Source organism: Acartia tonsa, chromosome 6 (assembly GCF_053477335.1).
Source record: "Acartia tonsa isolate MP-2025a chromosome 6, ASM5347733v1, whole genome shotgun sequence".
Classification (NCBI taxonomy): domain Eukaryota; kingdom Metazoa; phylum Arthropoda; class Copepoda; order Calanoida; family Acartiidae; genus Acartia; species Acartia tonsa.
Genome location: NC_137265.1, coordinates 53,267,849 through 53,287,281, shown reverse-complemented (window position 1 = coordinate 53,287,281; position 19,433 = coordinate 53,267,849). Strand labels below are relative to the sequence as shown.

Genomic DNA, 19,433 nt, shown 5'->3' with positions numbered 1-19,433 from the left:
ACATTTATTATTAGTATAGTTGGGTATATGTTTGAATTTCTGTGTATTAGGAGAGGTAATGTAACTCCTCCCTATACATGAGAACACTATAGTCAACACCACTACAATACTATACTATGTTTCCCTATTTATGAGAACAATATAGGAAACACAATATACTTATGCTATACTATGGTTGTATTCCTATACATGTGAATACAATAGTCATGTTTAAAATCAAAGATTATCACTCCCAAAACACAGTAAAACATTCACGTACCTAACTATATAATTGCATAACATTATTATATATAAAATATTGAGCACCTCACTGTGATATCATTAATCTATAATGTATATTTTTCAATCATTCCCAAGTAGCATTTTCTATATACATATACATATACAATCCAAAATCAATAATTTAGCAGTACCTAAGTATATTTATATATCAAACTTAAAATTGTAAAAAAATGACTACAATATGTGCATTTATGAAATGAATCCGTCCGATTTAGATTTTAGGAAAGGGATATTTCCATGAAGATGATTTTGTAAAAAAAGTGAACCATTGTCTTAATACAGGGAGGGAGGGGACAATTGGCTCTTTATTACACTAGTCCCCAAAGTCTTATAATAACGTTTTCTTATTCAATGGCTTAACAACCTTGGGGACTTTTATTGTAATTTGATTGGTTGGTTTATTTAGTTAAATATCCAAACGTTTCAACCAATATTTGTTATCTACAGATTGCGTCATTTTGTGTATCATCATTGGGGATGTACATCAATTTATGGACCATTGTCTTATCCCTTTAAGAACCCTGCTTTGAATGATATTTAAAACTACGTGATAAAAAATGTATTTGCAATACTATCCTACAAATTTACAGAAATGAATCCACGTTGCAATATTAACCAAACCCCTTCATGGTTCTATCCCTTAATTTGTTATTATACCAATTATGTAATGTTAGTAGTGCTTGTATGTATATGTAGAACATGGCAACCAAAACTTGTAATGAAATCATATCTCTGGCCTCTACAATTAGAATAATGGTATGATGGGTGGAGTGGATAGAGAATAAAAATTGCAGAATTATGCCGCCGAAAAAGAAAGCGGCGGCTGTAGCCGGTGCCAAAGAAGTTGAGCAGTTTTTCGGGGTTTATCTACTCTACTGCACAAATCCAAAGTAAGTACCTACCTACCTACCTTTTGAATTATGTTAATCCATTTAAATGAATTTAAACGTATTTGGAGAAAGTAGAAAAAGGACGATAAATTGGTACCAACCAATCAAAATTCGATTAAAAGTACCCAAAGTTTTTGGTGAAGCAAGCTATCTAGAAAGTATTGGGGTAAAATCTTTAGAACTAAAGCATATATACATAAATAGATGAGATCATGGACGATAAATTGATGTACCTCCATAATTACCCCTAAAAAATATTGTCTCCTCTTTAGATAAAGATTATTGGTCGAAAAGTTAGGTCATAGCCAGTTTAGAATCAACCAATCAAAATTCGAAAAAAGTTTTATTACCACGTTGACACTAAAACATTAGGTATATAATTTGATTGAATTTTGATTGGTTGGTTTCAGAAGTTTAGTATCCAAACTTTTCAACCATTAATTTTGATCTTTTCAGGTACAAAGGACGAACATATATAGGCTATACCGTTGACCCAAATAGAAGAATTGATCAACATAACAAGTAAGATTATTAAAACTTGGACAATTAGGTCCATAAGTAGCGCAGCAATAACAGGTTTACAACATAAAATAAGATATTGATGTAAAGTACAGTATTCCTGCTTAGTCGAAAGCAATTTATTTTATTAGAATAAATCCGCCAATCAACTAGACGGATAGAGATTTAGACAATACTTTGAAATGTTTTAAACGAAAAAGTTTCAAATATTCTTGGGAGTTAGGTTTTTTTCCGGAGATGATTTATCGGGAGTTTGGAGGTATTCTCCCTCAAAATAGATTTAAAACTTCACTGTAAAGGAGGACCACATCGGTCCAAATATTTTGTTACGTTAATAAGTATATTAATGTTCAATCTAGCTAGGGCAGAATTATGTAGTTCTTTAATTTCAGGGGAAAACATGCGGGTGGTGCTTGGAGGACTTCGAACAGAGGACCCTGGGAAATGGTTCTTATTGTTCATGGTTTTCCAAATGATATTTCTGCTCTTAGGTAAGATTTAACTATATTTATGCGGACAGAGGGAGGGGGGTGGATATAATGCACCCCCTAGGAAATGGTTCTTATTGTTCATGGCTTTCCAAATGATATTTCTGCTCTTAGGTAAGATTTAACTATATTTATGTGGAGGAGGGGGGGTATTAATGCGCCCTAATAGGATATGTTTCTTATAGTTCATTGCTTTCCAAATGATATTTCTGCTCATAGGAAATGCTTAAATATATTATTTTATATTCATGTAGATAGGTGGGGAGGAAGGGGGGTGTAAAGATGCCCCTCATTGCTATTATTCACTGTTTTTCTAATGATCAGCTCTAAGATAAGAGTCAACCCTAATAATTATCCCTTCTATATCTAGATAACTTACATGATAAAGAAAAGTTTGCACCCTAGTGTTCATTAATATCTCTAGAAGGGCAATATTTTAGGTTTGAATGGTCTTGGCAGCATCCAGCAAGATCAAGACGGTTGAGACACGTGCCATCAAAGGAATCATTCATACAAAATTATAGTAGTTGAGCTAATAATAATAATACAACAATTTAATTCGCCAGTTGTCTAGCTCTTATTATGATTCATCGCGTCATAGTAAAAGAAGTTAAAAATGGTACCTACAGCTGCTATGTTAGATTATTATGCATAATAATTGCCTTGACCCGAAGAATCTTTCAATTTATTTGAAATCGTAGAAAACATTTATGTTAAGTCATTTAGTTCATTTTTATTTGTACTTTTTGACCTTTTGTATGGTTATTTTCAACTTTCTTTAAAAATCTTCACTATCTTACTTTCTTAAAATATTTTTTAATTAACCAAATAAATATAGTAATTCTTTTTCATAAATCTACCTTCTCTCAATAATAAGAAGTTGGAAACTTAAAGAAAATCTAAACAAGAATAAACCAGTTCGCATGTAGCGCAGCAAAAACATTTAAATTGATAAAATAGTACCTAATAAGAATAAGGTATGACAAATTCTGTTAATTTCTTTAATTGTTTGAACTATAGAAAAGCGAATCCTTTTGAACATTTAAAAGCTAAATATATAATACACATAGGTTATTATTGATGTGGGATAGACAGAACATACGGACGTACTTACATTTACAAAGTATAGAGTAGCTGCGCTACTAAAAATTGGCTTTCTATGTTAAACCAAGTGTTTTTATTTAAAATTGATATGTATTGTATAATGAATGATATTTTCGTTTGTAGAAAAGTAAGGAGAAAACGTATGATTTTTGTATCAGGAACGACTTCCATTATTTTATATATATACATATTATACAGAGATAATACAATGGACTATCAATTAGCCTTTACAATCAACATAAAAATATACCTACCCTAAATGAAACCTTATTTTTAGATGAAATAGGTACTGTAACTTTTCTTTAAACTACATATATTTGTATTTTTTAATGTTTTATAATTTGACGTACTAAATATAATGGAAGTCAATGATTAGGTTGTTAGCCAACATGTTGAATACTGAACCATGGAGAAGGTACGTAGTTGTTAAATTATATAGAGTATCTTTGCTTCAAGGATCTTAAGAGATAAGACAATAGAGGATAAATTGACGTACTCCCCCAATTATGTTAGACGAGATAACCCTTGTCACTTCTAATTCAGATTGAAATAATTGATGGAAAACCTTGATCACTTAGGGTTTCAAAGGTTTGAGGGGGGTAATCTAGTATTTTAAGTTTAAAGAGGGTAACACCCCTTTTACAACCTTTGATGTCTGTGTTATTATTCTTCGTTACCTTAATTAAAGAGTAGCTTTCTCTTTCTTACTATTTAAACATAATTAAAATTATTTTAGATTGCCCCTTACAATAAGATGGTTGAAACCCGATTATTCCCGAGATCTTTCGCAGCACATGTGTCCACCGTTGCACATGCCCATAGTGCACGGCCCCGTCCGAAGCGTCAAGGTCAAGTCCAGCAGCAGCTCGAAGCTAGCAGCGGCAGCTGATAAAGATGGAGAAGATATTGAGATGGATGAGCAACTGTTTTGCAATATTTGTTTTAAGGTACCTACATTTTTTTCTTGCGTCTTTGATTGTAGATGATAATTTCCTTTAAATGTATTTTTGGTTCTGTCGTTCCTTAGATACCTACCTAGATAAGATTGAATAGTAAAGTCTAAAGTTTATTTTAAGATTTTAGTTTTGGTAATTAAAAAGATATTAATTAGGTTCAAGGGCTTAACTTAAGATTACCTAAGAACTCTCTTTGATTTATTGCATTTTTCAGAGAAGCTTTGTATTAACCGATATTATATCATTTTTAGAAAAAAAAGCAGAAAACGTTTACGTTCCTATCAAAATTCTCTTAGATAAATATTTTAAAAATTTAGACTGTATCATCTGGAGAAAAAATGGAATGTTTAAATCTGAAATGTGGAGCGGTTAGCCATATTATTTGTCTAAGGTAAATTATTAGCTGCGCTACTCATGGACAAAACAGTCCTCGTAATTTAAAGGGGGGGGGGGGGGGAAATGTGGTGACTCGTGCCACGACATACCAGCAATTTTATTTTGGGTGCTACTCCCTTAGTTTTAGAGATAATTGGGTGAAATCTTTTGGGCTGGGTCACTAATTACCCCAAGTTATGGTATCTTTAAAAGCTTAGGAGAGGCACTGAATTTAATATACCTTGATAAATGAGAATTTGAAAAAAATGACAAAATTTGAAAAGTCCCCCCGCAGGGTTGGTTACAAGGGGAAAAATTTTTGAAAAAAATAACATGGTCTCAAATGATTCCAAATTGCCTAATTCGGCGAGAAATGCAATAAAAAAATTATGCAAAAAATGCAATTATCTCTAAAACTAAGGGAGTAGCACCCAAAATAAAATTGCTGGTATGTCGTGGCACGAGTCACCACATTTCCCCCCCCCCCCCCCCCCCCCTTTGTTTAACTTTTAAGTTTAAATCTTAACTTTTTGCCTGTAATTTTTTTAATAGTCATTTCATGGTAACTAACTATATATAATATAATAATAATTTATATGTTACTAGCGGCTACGCCTCTAGTGGCACTTTAAACTTAAGTTGATGGGGGAAGGGGAAATCGACCGATCCATTTTCAATTTTAAGTTTTAAAAAGAAAAGGAAGATGCACTGTAAAAGACAAAAAAAACTTATTTCTTGAAGAAAAAAAGAATCTTGAATATTTCTATTAATGGTATATTTTTTAGCTCATCGTTCCTTGCCAGTGAAGACAATCAAATCATTCCTATTGAGGTATATATTTTTTTTTTATAAATACCTAGAGATTAATCAATCAAAAAAACAATAAATCATAAATCCAGTAGAATATATTTTTGGCGAAGATTCCTTTTAGTAATAAGCATATATATAACTCAACAAATTCTCTCTATTTCATAAAATAATTTTCCCAAGGTGTATTATTAAAAAACAATTTTGAAAGCGGAACAAAAATATCAAAGATATTTGAAAATTAGGAAAAAACTAATTTAAATTGTCCTCTCATCATTCTACAGACACAAAAATTCCTTTAAATGATGGGAAATTTAACTTTAATTTGGAAGGGGGGGGGGGGGGGGTGGATTTTGCAACAGGGGAATAAATTAATCTTGTGCAGAAAATACAACCCTGGTATTATTATCATATTATGAATATTGAATGTTTCTAGGGTAACTGTGTAACCTGCGAAACAGTGTTGCAGTGGGGCGACCTGGTCAGAAAGAAGAACGGCTGCTACAACAACCTAACAGAGGAGGACATGGACGCCAGCTTTCAGGATTAGAGCGATTGTGTGTATCATGGTTTTGGCGGGAAAGAAAGTGTGCCGTTATTTTTGGCGGGAAATGGAGATCTTCATATTGGCGGGATCATAGAAGGTTACATTATTTTGGCGGGAAAAGAGAAGGTTTCGTCATTTTGCCAGGAAATTAGAAGGTTCCGTCATTTTGGCGGAAAACAGGAAATGTTCCAAAAATTGATTTTTAAGTAACTCAAAGTAAAACTTTTAAAAAAGAACAATATTACTTTCTTGGTTGTATACTGTTACAATGAAATGTTAACAATAGTATAAAACTCAGCACTCAAATAATGTTAAGCATTAAATTTGTATTTTATATGGCATTTAGATTATAGTTATTTTTTTTAATGTTGTTTGGTCTTCAATTTGTTTTAAAGTCATTTAATTCGCACTAAAATCATGTATTCTTATAAAGGGAGGGGAAATTTGGTGCAGCTTTCGTAATTAGAATTGAAAGGCAGGTGGCTTGGTATTACGTTTATTTAGAGTAAAATCTTTTTCTCTGTCCCTTATTTCTAGATTAAAAAAAACTCTTCAAAAGTCCCCCCACCTTTAAAGGCCAAATTTTGTAAGCTCTGTATTTAAAGAGTCATGTATAAGTACCTGTGATATCTATAATTATAATTCAAAGTATTTTTTATAGAAATTTGTATGTTCATATTGTTGTTCTCAGGGATGAGGGAAGTCATTACATCTTTTTTGTTTCTTGTTTATTGACTGATTTGGATTTTACAAGTGCTTAAGTTTAATGTTAATATGTTGTCCAACCTACAAAATAAAAAAATCGTTTATACCTAAACAAGGATGACAACATCCATAAGTAGCGAAGCACAAAAAATCGTAGATGGGAATACGTACAGGTAGATTTAAAAGGTTTTTACTAAAATCAAGAATAGATTTATTGGATAAGATAAATATGAAACCTTGTTTTATTTTGTATGATGACGCTGGTCAAAGTAAATTATATTAAAGATGCTCATAATAATGGGAAAAATTATTTTGATACTGATATCCAATAAAAGTTTGAAAATTGGATCAAAATAAACAAAGATCTTGGGAAATATGTAAAACATATAAAAATAGCCAAAAACCTGATAAAAGGCAGTCTGGCTGCCATGGTTGTTTTCTTGAAACGACAAAAAATTTAATTTTTAAATCCTTAAAAACTTTAAAAATTTGGAAAATCGGACCATATACACTGAAGATATGGAAAAAAGTGTTAAATATATTTATAAATAGCCTAAAACCTGCCAAAAAGGCAGTCTGGCCGTCATGGTTATTTCCTTTAAAGACGGGAAATTTAATTTTGATATCTACAACTGAAAAAATTTTGAAAATCGAACTATAAACATTGAAGATATGGAGAAAAATGTTAAAAATATAAAAAAACAGCCTAAAACCTGCTGAAAAGGCAGTCTGGCCGTCATGGTTGTCTTCTTTAAAAGACGGGAAATTTAATTTTGATATCTATAAATGAAAAAATTTTGAAAATCGGACCATACACTGAAGATATGGAGAAAAATGTGAAAAATATAAAAATAGCCTAAAACCTGCTAAAAAGGCAGTCTGGCCTTCATGATTGTTTCTTTAAACGACAGGAAATTTAATTTTGATATCTGTAACTGAAAAAATTTTGAAAATCGGACCATAAACACTGAAGATATGGAGAAAAATGTGAAAAATATAAAAATAGCCTAAAACCTGCTAAAAATCGGTCCGACCGCAAATGATGTTTTATAGTCAATTGTGCTACTTAATAATGGGAATGTTGCCAAAAAATTTCAGCATTCTATCTTTTATAGGAGCTGAGTAAATCCCATTTCCCCCATAGCGTTACGGACTGACGGACTGACGGACTGACTGACGGACTGACGGACGGACGGACAAAGTGAATTATAGAGTAGCTTCGCTACTAAAAATTGATAGCTACATATATTTTTAAAAGTAAAATAACAGGTTTTCCTTCCCTTATCCCTGCAATTGTCTTGTTTTAGTATTAGGGACAATAGCCTTATACTCAAATTGGTTGTATATATGAATTTATTATTTTAAATTCTAATTATATATGAATAGGTCAATGAATGATAAATTGCTCCTCTATGTTTAAACAATCATTAAATCATAGGGAGTTACAATTTATCTTTCATTTATCTAACCCTTGTTCCTACATTTATAAAGATTATTTTGATTTTAAGACACGATAAATATTAAAATGAATTTGTTAGTTTTAGAAAAATTAAATTTTATTTTATGTAGAAATTTTTGACTTGCCATTTCATTAAGGGAGGGAGGGGACATTGGACCTACAATGGTACCCAAAGTTTTATAACCACTTTATTTTATTTTTGGCGCCAAAGCTTTGGGTACTATTTTTTATTTTAAAGGTTGTTTAATCCACAGATGGGGTAACTTTGTTTTCATCATAATGTATATCAATTTATCGTCCATTGTCTTATCCCTTAAGATCCCTGCATTTAATTTGATGAATCTTATAGCACTGATTATTGTATTGTATATTTTATATTATTGATTTTGCACATATTCAGGAGTAGCGCAGCTACTCTGTGCTTAGGATCTGTCTGTACGTCTATTTGCACTTGAATATGTTTAACATTACAAAAATTTTCCCTATACTATGACTAAGTATCCCTTTACCTTTTAACCATAATACTTTTTTATACTTATTTTATACTTATCTGCGCTACTTATGAACACAATTGTCATTGTTGATTTATAAAAATCAATTTTAGATAACTTTTTATGATTTATAACCTGTTAGACAATGTTTTATTTTATTATTATATAGCACCTTTAATAATTATATTATTATTAAATTTCAGACAAAAATTGAAAATTAAAGGAGATTAATTTTGATTTTTATATCAGCAGCCACACTTTTGTTGTGGCTTAATTTTACAATAGGCGGCTATCTACACAACAAGGTACACTTAAGGATTTGTTTTTTTGTTGTTGAATATGTAAAGAAACTAAGATATAAAAAAAACATTATGTCAACAACCATTAAAAGCGTAGAAAGAGTTATAGGGCAGATTTTCGATGATCAAAAATAAAAGAAAGCGATAAGAATTATAAATCTAAATAAAATCACAAAACCCATGTATTTGAAAAATTCAACTACTTATAATGTAACTTAACCGATGGACCAAATGAATTAGATAGTAAATTCTCAATTTGTCACAGAGAATTTTCATTAAAAAAAATCAGCTGTCTATCTTTAATAGAAGCTGAGAAATTCACGTTTCCTTCATTCAATTTACAACTTTATAGATGGACGGTCCATGGTTTTAAATAATATATTGTAGCTTCGCCACTAAAAAACTCAAAGGCGTTTATGTTATGTTGAAAAGACATAAGTTTACTAAAGTGGAACGAGATTTGATATACCTAAAGTTAGGGTGGAAGAATCATTTATAGTCAATTGGCCCCTTTATCCCACTGGTTCCCTATATAATATTAATAATAATCCTTGAGTGTGATTTCTGAATCTAGAATGGAGTTTTCCAACCTGTACAACCTGAAAACAGAGCAGATGGGGGCGTGGAACCCCCCGCCCAGCTCACACATCACAGAGCTACCCTCACTCAACCACCTCAACCCTTTCATGCAGTGGGCCTCCAGAGGTCTTCCAGGTTAGATATACATATTATAGCTTAAAACCAGCCCAATAAAGTTTTCCTGAAAAGTTTAATCAATTCGGACCAGAGCTGGATCTTTAAATGTGTAGTATTTTGAGAGATCTTTAGTTTTAGACAAAAATATACATTACTACTTTATAGTATAGTTAAGTTTCTACTAATATACTACTGCCTTAAAAAGTTTTATTAACTGATTCTGCTATTCGTTGCCTTGCAATCTTAGGGGGTTTAATGTTATATCTTGATTGTATAATTTAAAAGTGTCTTTTGTATTATCTTAATAAGAGGTAATTTTGTTGCTCATGATTGGAGGTACATCAATTTATCATCCATTGTCTTATCCCTTAAGATCTGTCCCTGAATACATTAATAGGTTTTTTTTTTATACTATATTATTGATATTGATCATTTTGTCAAGACTAGTAAAGCCCAAGTTTTACTGGTATCCATATTGTTTTATTTACTACCTTTGGGTACTTTACAAATTTTAGATTACAAACATAAAGCTTCCAAACTTTTCCACCATGATAATTTAATTTTAACAAGGGGTATTTTTGTTTATCAATATCCATTGTCTCTACATAAAGATTGCTTATTATGCAGGTTCAAATCTTAATATTATATCTTGATTGTTTAAACAACTTAATAGTGTCCTTACTTTTCCACCATTAATTTTTAATTATTTTGTTTTATAGGACTAGTAGCGTCTACAACCCCAGCAGCTGCAGCTAATGTTGACACCAAACCAGACATCATGGCAGTTAATCATATGAACAGGCATCAACAGGTAATTTCATTTCATCAGCTTTGTCTGGAAGTCTTTAATTATCAGGGAGGAAGGGGACAATGAGTGTTTATTACACTAGTGCCAAAAGTTTTATAATAACGATTTCATGTTTGTTTGCTTAACAACTTTGGGGTCTTCTATATAAGTTTGATTGAATGTATTATTAAGTTAAGTGTCCAAACATTTCAACCACTATGTTTATTTAGGTTGTAACAAGTGTAGGCCACAATCTGCAAGGATATAACCTCATACCAATAAATTCCCAACAGCAGCAGGCACAGCAGACCCACACATCCATACACCAACCAGTTGTCTCGCTACACCAGGTAAATGAAGCTACCCCCCATAGGGATAGTTGCATGAAGTGCATTTAACAAGTTTTATTGGAAGCTTAAGTTACAAGAATGCCATCAAACATATATAAGTTTCTAATACAATAAATAGCAATCAATTTGGCACCACAAAAATATGATTTTCAAGTCTTGTTTTTTTTAAACTACTTGTTATAAAATTGAATTTCTTTCAAATATATGTTCTTTGGATGTAGTTTAAACTATTAAACAAAAAAAATATAAAGGTAATAATTATGATTTTTAAAATCTTCCAATTTTAATGGAAAAAATCTTTGAATGACTGTCAGTGTCTATGTCTTTTTTGTTAGATGTATAGTTTAAAATTGAACCGCTAGGTTGTGCTTTTAAATTATTTTTCTACATGTTTTTAACTTGTAATAAGTTTAAAATCTTTAAACAAGATAAATATATAACATTAAACGTGAACCATTTATGTAAGATCATAAATAAGAAATATTGAAATATTTTTAGATTGAGTGATAATATTCTAGTAAAAATAAGCTATTTGAATTATTTTACACTTACTCCTCGTTGGCGTAGGGAACCATAGAACATAGAATTGTACCAAAAATAAAAAAATTATTCAGGATTAATTTCCAATAGTAAAGTATAAAGCTTAAGATAAGACTTTTCAATTGAACCTTGACAAAGTTTCCTTTAGAATTATAAATCTAACGAACAATTTGTTACTAAATACCTACACATTTAGGCATACAATTTTAATATCCTTTTTTAAAATTTGTGAATAGTTATTTCTTTCATCGTATTATAAACGGCTTTCCGCGGATATAGAATGTACAATTATAAGATTAAAACCAGTTTTTTAGCCCCGTGGTTAGATATACCACACTTTTCTGGGATCTTGCCAGATCAAGTATCAACTGTGGGGAATACCAAAGGATGACTCCATGCAAAATTTGAGCCGGATCCGGCCAAAACCGGCCGGGATTTTTATAAAAAACCGTTTTTTTCCGGTTTTTAGGGGGTATCTGTAAATCAAGCCCCCTCCTGGGTACGCCCCAATGATGATTTTTGCTTTAAGGTCTGATCTGAATTCCTCAACACTGGATATGACCCCTAGAGTTGAAAAAATGGTTAAAATCCGGTCTTTTGACAGGTTTCTGGCCATTTCCGGCCCAAAAAAAATTTTTAAAAATCAAAATTTCATCTAAAATTTAAAAAAAAATGCTTTAAATTACATTTTTCATTAATAATTTTTCAAAAACCAAAAACCTTGGGTAATGAAGATAATTTTAGCAACTTAAAATGTGAAAAAAGGTTGAAAATTAGCAAACTTGTGTCAATTTGAAAAATGTTGGTAAATCTTAAAAATTTGACGGATTTATACATACATTAGAATTTAGGTTGACTATGGTCTTTAAGACACGCCATATCCAATAAAATTGCAATGAGAAGGTCTAAATGTTTTTCTGAACCTAAATTCTACATACCCTGGCGGTTCCAGGGATATATCATTAAGGCCGTACGGCTGGCCAGAAAGCTTTTAACAGGTGGCCGACTAAAAGCCGGATTTGATAGTTATCAACCGTAAAAAGTAGCGATTTTCGTTTTTTTGGCCAAAACTCATGCAGGGAGTTGTTTTTTTGGGATTGACACACAAAAGCAAGTTTGTACAACTTTTTGAGGCGGACATTTCTTTACTTACGCATTATCCGCCACAGGTGAACCGTTTGGCCGTTATTTGCCGCCAAAATCGCGATTGCCGAGGTTTTAACGACCATTTTTGAGGGGAAGGAGTCATTCAATCAATATAACTCTAAAATACTTTTCATTTGCAAATTAAATTGGCTACATTTCATGTGAAGTATTTTTTTTTGTGCGTCCAACCGTTTTTGTTCCAGTTGAAATTTAAAAATTATTACTTTTTAATTATAGGGTCAAGCGGGGCATTAACCGGTAAGGGGCATTACCGGTAATTTTTTACCCACCTTCAGAAAATGACATTTTTCTCCATGTTCTAATCGACTGACAGAAAAAAACATAAAAGCAAATTTGTTCCTTATTAAATTGCCTACAAAAAAGTATAAAATGAAATTTTTGTGAGATGAATTTTAAGGGTACTTTTTGGGTCTCAAAGTCGGACGAAAATTTTTTTTCTTCAAAATTTTTTTCACCTAGGTGTATAAAGATCGACCTACACAAAAGTTGGTAAGACCTAGAACTGATCCGTATAAACCTTTTAAACTAAGAATTGCCCGCTCTTTCCAAATCCGTTGAGAGCTAAAATGTAGAGTTAATATTTTTTTCAAAAATGACCAAAGTTCGCGCGGGGTATTTTTCGGTAACGTCGAAAAAAAAATTCAAATTCGATTTTTAAGATCAATTTTCAGGTTTTCTTTGGTAAAATCTAAAATTCAATATGGGCTTTTTAAGAATTAGGCCAAAAAGTGAATAGAACAGGTTTTTTTATATAAAAAAATTTAAATTTTATTTTTTAAGAAAATTTTTGTGAAAAAAAAAATCGAAATTTCTCGTCTTTAAAAAAAAATGATTTTTGACATAGAAGGAATAGTCCCATCTTTATGAAAATTTTTGTGGATAATCCCTATAACCTTTACTAATTATGATTATTTATGTTTGACTGGCCGTTTGGCCGTTTTTCATCGATTTTTTTTAGGTTGAAAAGACGTTACCCACAATGCCCCACCATGGGGCATTTATCGGTAATTTCTTTGAGTCCAATTATGACAAACTTCTAAAAGTCCTAGGATAACGTCCTATTAGGACCTGATAGTCCTTTCCGTAAGCTTTCTAATGGTCTTGGTCCCATTTAAAAATATTAATATTTACCCCATTTTTTTTTCAAAAAACCAAAAAAATTACCGGTAATGCCCCGCCTCACCCTAATTATTTTTTTTCTTGTAATTTTAAAACTAATTAAACACTAATTGTTAGTACATCATAATTTTGATAATTAATTGCACATTTCAATCACTGATATTTACTACTTGGTAATTTTTAATTTATCTTTTAATTATCTGATTAATCTCTTATGATTATTACTTTGTAAATCTGAATACTTATTATTCATCTCTAGCAATTATTTATAAACTAAAAATAATAAAAATTACTATAATATATGTATTAGGTTAGGTAGTTCAATTGATAATCAAATAAAGTAATTTAGAAATGGTGATAGTTACTACATTATAAAAAAAAATTATAACAATATGAATAAGTATTGATCAATTAGTAATAGGATATTTTATATGATTAATAATGATAAAATCATAAATTATAAGTAATAAAAAGATAATGACAATTAAAATGAGTTATTATTGATAGATTTAAAATAGGTTATGTAATATAATTTATTGATTGATTTGTAATAGGTTATATTATATGATAATTAATACTTATAATACTATAACTGAATAATAATAATAAGATAATCATAATTATTATGCATAAATATGGTAAGATAATATAATTCATAATTATAGTGTTATAATCAATAATAAGATAATTTGGAGCCTGCGTCTTAAAAAATTATTTCACCCAAACTTGTTTCTTGTGAGGGGGGGAAATACATTTCATGGGGTTGGTGTAATTAGTAATTGTTTTCCTTTTTTTTAAATTTCAACTGGAACAAAAACGGTTAGACGCACAAAAAAATTTACTTCACATGAAATGTAGCCAATTTAATTTGCAAATGAAAAATATTTCAGAGCTATCTTGATTGGATGACTCCTTCCCCTCAAAAATGGTCATTAAAACCTCGTGAACGGCAAAATCGCCGAAAATTGCGATTTTGGCGACAAATAACGGCCAAACGGTCCGCCAGAGGTGAATGATACATAAGTAAAGAAATGTCCGCCTCAAAAAGATGAACATTAATGAAGAAGTGTCCTAAGTTGCTAAATCGGCTCCGTCATCCCCTAAAGGGACAAAAAAACAAGATTTTTTGAAAAATCGTCAAAAATCGCGCCTTTGGTGGCGCGTATCGGCCAAACGGTTCACCCGTGGCAGATAATGCGTATGTAAAAAAAGTCTGCCCCAAAAAGTTGTACAAACTTGCTTTTGTGTGTCAATCCAAAAAAACAACTCCCTGCATGAGTTTTGGCCAAAAAAACGAAAATCGCTACTTTTTACGGTTGATAACTATCAAATCCGGCTTTTAGTCGGCCACCTGTTAAAAGCTTTCTGGCCAGCCGTACGGCCTTAATGATATATCCCTGGAACCGCCAGGGTATGTAGAATTTAGGTTCAGAAAAACATTTAGACCTTCTCATTGCAATTTTATTGGATATGGCATGTCTTAAAGACCATAGTCAACCTAAATTCTAATGTATGTATAAATCCGTCAAATTTTTAAGATTTACCAACATTTTTCAAATTGACACAAGTTTGTCAATTTTCAACCTTTTTTCACATTTTAAGTTGCTAAAATTATCTTCATTACCCAAGGTTTTTGGTTTTTGAAAAATTATTAATGAAAAATGTAATTTAAAGCATTTTTTTTTAATTTTAGATGAAATTTTGATTTTTAAAAATTTTTTTTGGGGCCGGAAATGGCCAGAAACCGGTCAAAAGACTGGATTTTAACCATTTTTTCAACTCTAGGGGTCATATCCAGTGTTGAGGAATTCAGATCAGACCTTAAAGCAAAAATCATCATTGGGGCATACCCAGGAGGGGGCTTGATTTACAGATACCCCCTAAAAACCGGAAAAAACCGGTTTTTTATAAAAATCCCGGCCGGTTTTGACCGGATCCGGCTCAAATTTTGCATGGAGTCATCCTTTGGTATTCCCCACAGTTGATACTTGATCTGGCGAGATCCCAGAAAAGTGTGGTATATCTACCCGTGGTGCCGAAGGCACGGGCTAAAAACTTCGGCACCACGGGGCTAAAAAACTGGTTTTAATCTTATGATTGTACATTTTTATATTCGTAGAAAGCTGGATATAATACGATGCTAGACATAGTTTTTTCGTATGGATGAGAACCGGTTCCTATCCACCGGATTCGAATGAATACGAGAAAATGAATTTATCATATATTTATTTGTTAAAATTACAGGATAGTTGTCTTTCTCTATGTAACAAAGAATCTCGCTAACCGGTCAACCGATATGGTTCTCCTTTACAGGGTAGCCTTGGGGAGGGTTGTTTAATAGATATCGCCCACGAAAAAATCTCCTAATATTTTTCTTTTAAAACTATAATATAAAAGACCTTTTTACTAGAATGTACGTTACGTACAATTAACCAAATACCTATAAAAATAATAGCTAGGTATTCAATGTTTATCTAATTTCAGCAACAAAGCCAACTGCCAGTGCCACAGAATGATACAGCCTTCCCGGGTGCCATTAGACAATACACGGTCAACCTACAACCTCATCAACAGGTATGGCAAGAGCCCCGTGGGGTTAGGTTGAGGTTAGGTAGCCATTAGACAATACAGTTTCAATCTATGACCTAACCAATAAGTAAGGTTAGAGCCCCGTGGGGTTAGGTAGAGGTTAGGTAGCCATTAGACATTAAAGTTTCAAACTACAATCTCATCAACAGGTATGGATAGAGACCCACAGGGTATAGGCAATACTTAGCTCAGTGGCCACAAGGTATTGGAAACTGACAAAATCAAAATCAAATCGGCTGTAATAAAGCTTAAATTGACCTTATAAAAGTATTAATATTTTGAATACTGCAATGTATGTAATACAGATTTTAAAAATCATGCATTAAATCATTGGATATTATTTATTCCAACAGAATTCTTGACATACAATTTAGAATTTCATACAATGATAATTCTGTAAAACAATTTATTATCAGAAAGTTAACCAATATTTATTTCAGCTGCAAGCACAACATCAACATCACTTGCAACAGCAAGCCCAACAACAAGCACAACAACAAGCGCAACAACAACAAGCCCAACAACAACAGGCACAACAACAACAACAGTTAAACCAACAGCACAACATTCAAGGCAAATATACTCTTCTTATTTATTTTAGATTTTTGAAAGACATCAGAATTACTACAACATTAATTTAAATACATACCTAGGGAAATAATGAAATCTTACACCTTAACACTTCATTTTGAAATTAAATATCTCCTTGATTTTATACTTTCACTAAACTTTTTCTATTATTTCATATTTATGCTAGCATGACATTTAACAAGAATCTTTTTTTGTCCGATTTTATGATAGATATACTATTTATATGTATATTTAAACAATTTGTGACGTCTCTTGTAAAACGTTACATGACCCCTCCGGTTGTATAAAGTAGCTAGCAAATTTTTTGGTGTGTTTGTGAAGATCCCGCTAACCACTAAGTCAATGGAGGTTTTCATTTTAGTAAAATTTTATTTGATGGTTTTAGGCTAATATATTTCTAAATACAAGTCTTGGGACGGTGTTTGGCTATATTTCAGCCTCACTATACCAGATCTACTACGGCCATAGCCCCTAGTTGCTGGTTTAAAGTCACCACAGTAAAACATATTAATTATAAGAGTGTATTTGAATAAATCAGGTAAACCACCGCAAGTGAACCAAGACTACAACATCATGGGGCACGAGATGGAGGACGTGAAGCCGAACATCAAGAAGCTGGACCAGATATACTCTTGTGATGAATGCCCAAAGAAGTTTACCCGCGAGGCGCACCTGAAGCGACACAGCTGGTCACATAAAAGTGAACAGCCAGAGTTCAGGTACAGCTGCAGTTTTATTGGGGGGGGGGGGGGGGGGGGGGGAGGCGGGGTGGTGGACAATTGGACCAAAGTTTGAGTTTTAAACACTTTTTCTCATTCGTTGACTCAAAATCTTTAGACTAGCAGTGTCAAAATTATTTATCCAACAATTTTAATGTACAGAAGGGGTAATTTATCAGCATTGGTGATGTACATTAATTCATCATCTAATGTCTTATCCATTAATATCCCTGCTTCAGACTTTTTTGTTATTTTGTTTATTAGATAATGTGAATTCCTTGACACAAGATTTATATTTTGTTGACGTATCCCTGTACCCCTTTAGGCATACATGCATATGAATTAAGGGTAAACAAAAGGTTAAAAAGGGGTAAGATATTATCTTTACAAAAATCAGGGAGTAGTTTATTGGATATAAATCCTCTATAATGCATGTATGCCTTTAGGTGCGAAGTCCCCGGCTGTAACAAAACCTACACGCGGAAGGAGCGGCTCAACGAGCACCTGAAACACATCCACCTGGGCCAGTACGACGTTCTGTTTAGGTGTCCCGTGGACGGGTGCAACAAGTCGTACACCCGCAAGGAGCGCCTCAACATTCACCTCAAGTCCATCCATCTGGGCCAGTGCGACTTCACGTGCCCCGTGTGCAACAGAGATTTCCAGCGGAAGGAACATATGCAACGGCATCTGAAACGGGTGCATGGTCCCAAGCCAGAGAAGCCAATCAAAGTGAAGGTAAGTTGTTTTCATGTTTGATTATGTTTTGATTGTTCATAGCATTTATGAAGAAAAATAGCCTAAAACCATAGGTACCTAGACTTACATTTAGAAATCATCCCGTTATCTATACAAAGCTTCTTTTAAATGGAGAATCCAATCGGTTCGGTGGTTATCATTCTCTCATTCGCTGAGTTAGAAACTTTGTAGACTTATATTAAAACTTATTTTTGAAATCCAGCAGTATTCAAACTTTTCCACCAATGATTTCAATCTACACAAGGGATGATTTTGTTTATCATAATTTGGGATGTACATTGTACATCGATTTTTCGTCCAATGTCTTTTCATTGAAAAAAAATATTATACATTGAGAAATAATCGGTTATTTAAAAAAATGTTGTTTTTTTCAGGCCCCCCGAACCATAAAGAGTTTGAAAAGTGGGCGTGTCCGCGCCCCCCAGCTGTCCCCCGACTCCCCCATCAGCATGCTGCCCATGCCAAACTTCCCCATTGCGCCCCCCTCATCCCTGGCGACAATATCATTCCCCCCCGCGAGTTCTGCTGCATCCCTCGTCCACCCCCCGACAACCTCCCACCACTCTATAATACCCCACTAAGTTGTAAGGGGGTGGAACCAAAAAATCCATTACTACAAATAAAAATCCTTCAAAGTCTTAAATAATAAATCTGCGAAATCACAAATATAAAAATCCTCAAGTCTCTAAAGTGAATCTTAAAAATATAATAAAAAGTATTATTAAATATCATAACATACCTACTGCCTATTACTACAAAAATATGTCTCAAAAGTATTTGTCAAAATTTTATTATAAATATTTTTTGTAATTTTATTTTTTACACGCATGTTAATTTGTTTTTTTAAAGGTAAGGGTCTTCTTTTATATATATTTTTATGCTTTTAAGAATACTCAAACTAAGTTACTTACTTATACTCACATTGCATAATAAGATCTCTGAAATCTCTCACAATCTAACCTCCTTATTTTAAGTAGCGCAGCTACTTTATAACTAGCTTATGTTCTTACGTCACTCAATCAGATAAATTCGGTATCAAACAATGTCATATTCCGTGATTTATTTACATAAAAGCTTTTTATTGCTGCGCTACTTTTGGACATAAATGTCCTTTGTTTTTGTTACTCAAATCTTACGGGCATTCCAGATGTATTCCAATCGCCATTTTTTTGTATGGCCTAAGTTTATTTTATT

The 19,433-nt window shown here is 32.4% G+C and overlaps 2 protein-coding genes across 27 annotated transcripts in view; both read left to right on the top strand.

Moving 5' to 3' along the window:
• Positions 1-605: 605 nt before the first annotated feature.
• On the top strand, positions 606-6,065 carry slx1 (structure-specific endonuclease subunit SLX1). Its single transcript, XM_080165333.1, has 10 exons — positions 606-1,172; positions 1,629-1,694; positions 2,084-2,182; positions 2,620-2,680; positions 3,407-3,442; positions 3,661-3,698; positions 4,020-4,230; positions 4,557-4,630; positions 5,400-5,445; positions 5,858-6,065. Exons 1-10 carry the CDS (start codon positions 1,081-1,083, stop codon positions 5,969-5,971), a joined length of 837 nt encoding a protein of 278 aa, XP_080021459.1. The 5' UTR covers positions 606-1,080; the 3' UTR covers positions 5,972-6,065.
• Positions 6,066-8,814: 2,749 nt separating this feature from the next.
• Positions 8,815-19,433, top strand: part of LOC145322935 (uncharacterized) — a 14,291-nt gene continuing 3,672 nt past the window's right edge. For 13 of the 26 annotated variants that reach the window (XM_080165326.1, XM_080165332.1, XM_080165324.1 and 10 more), the window contains exons 1-9: positions 8,815-8,928; positions 9,497-9,636; positions 10,338-10,429; positions 10,636-10,755; positions 16,066-16,155; positions 16,611-16,743; positions 17,300-17,480; positions 18,026-18,218; positions 18,614-19,088. In XM_080165326.1, coding sequence (XP_080021452.1) covers positions 9,498-9,636; positions 10,338-10,429; positions 10,636-10,755; positions 16,066-16,155; positions 16,611-16,743; positions 17,300-17,480; positions 18,026-18,218; positions 18,614-18,820 — 1,155 coding nt within the window. In that variant the 5' untranslated portion in view covers positions 8,815-8,928; position 9,497 and the 3' untranslated portion in view covers positions 18,821-19,088. Of the gene's footprint in view, positions 8,929-9,496; positions 9,637-10,337; positions 10,430-10,635; positions 10,756-16,065; positions 16,156-16,610; positions 16,744-17,299; positions 17,481-17,926; positions 18,219-18,613; positions 19,089-19,433 lie in introns of all 26 variants that reach the window. The other 13 variants (XM_080165313.1, XM_080165318.1, XM_080165311.1 and 10 more) reach the window with 1 other exon arrangement.

Coding starts and splice junctions, on each gene's coding strand:
- slx1 (XM_080165333.1), top strand. CDS start 1,081: ATGCCGCCGAAAAAGAAAGCGGCGGCTGTAGCCGGTGCCAAAGAAGTT. Junction 1,695..2,083: donor AGAATTGATCAACATAACAA/GTAAGATTATTA, acceptor CTTTAATTTCAG/GGGAAAACATGCGGGTGGTG. Junction 3,443..3,660: donor CGTATGATTTTTGTATCAGG/AACGACTTCCAT, acceptor TCAATGATTAGG/TTGTTAGCCAACATGTTGAA.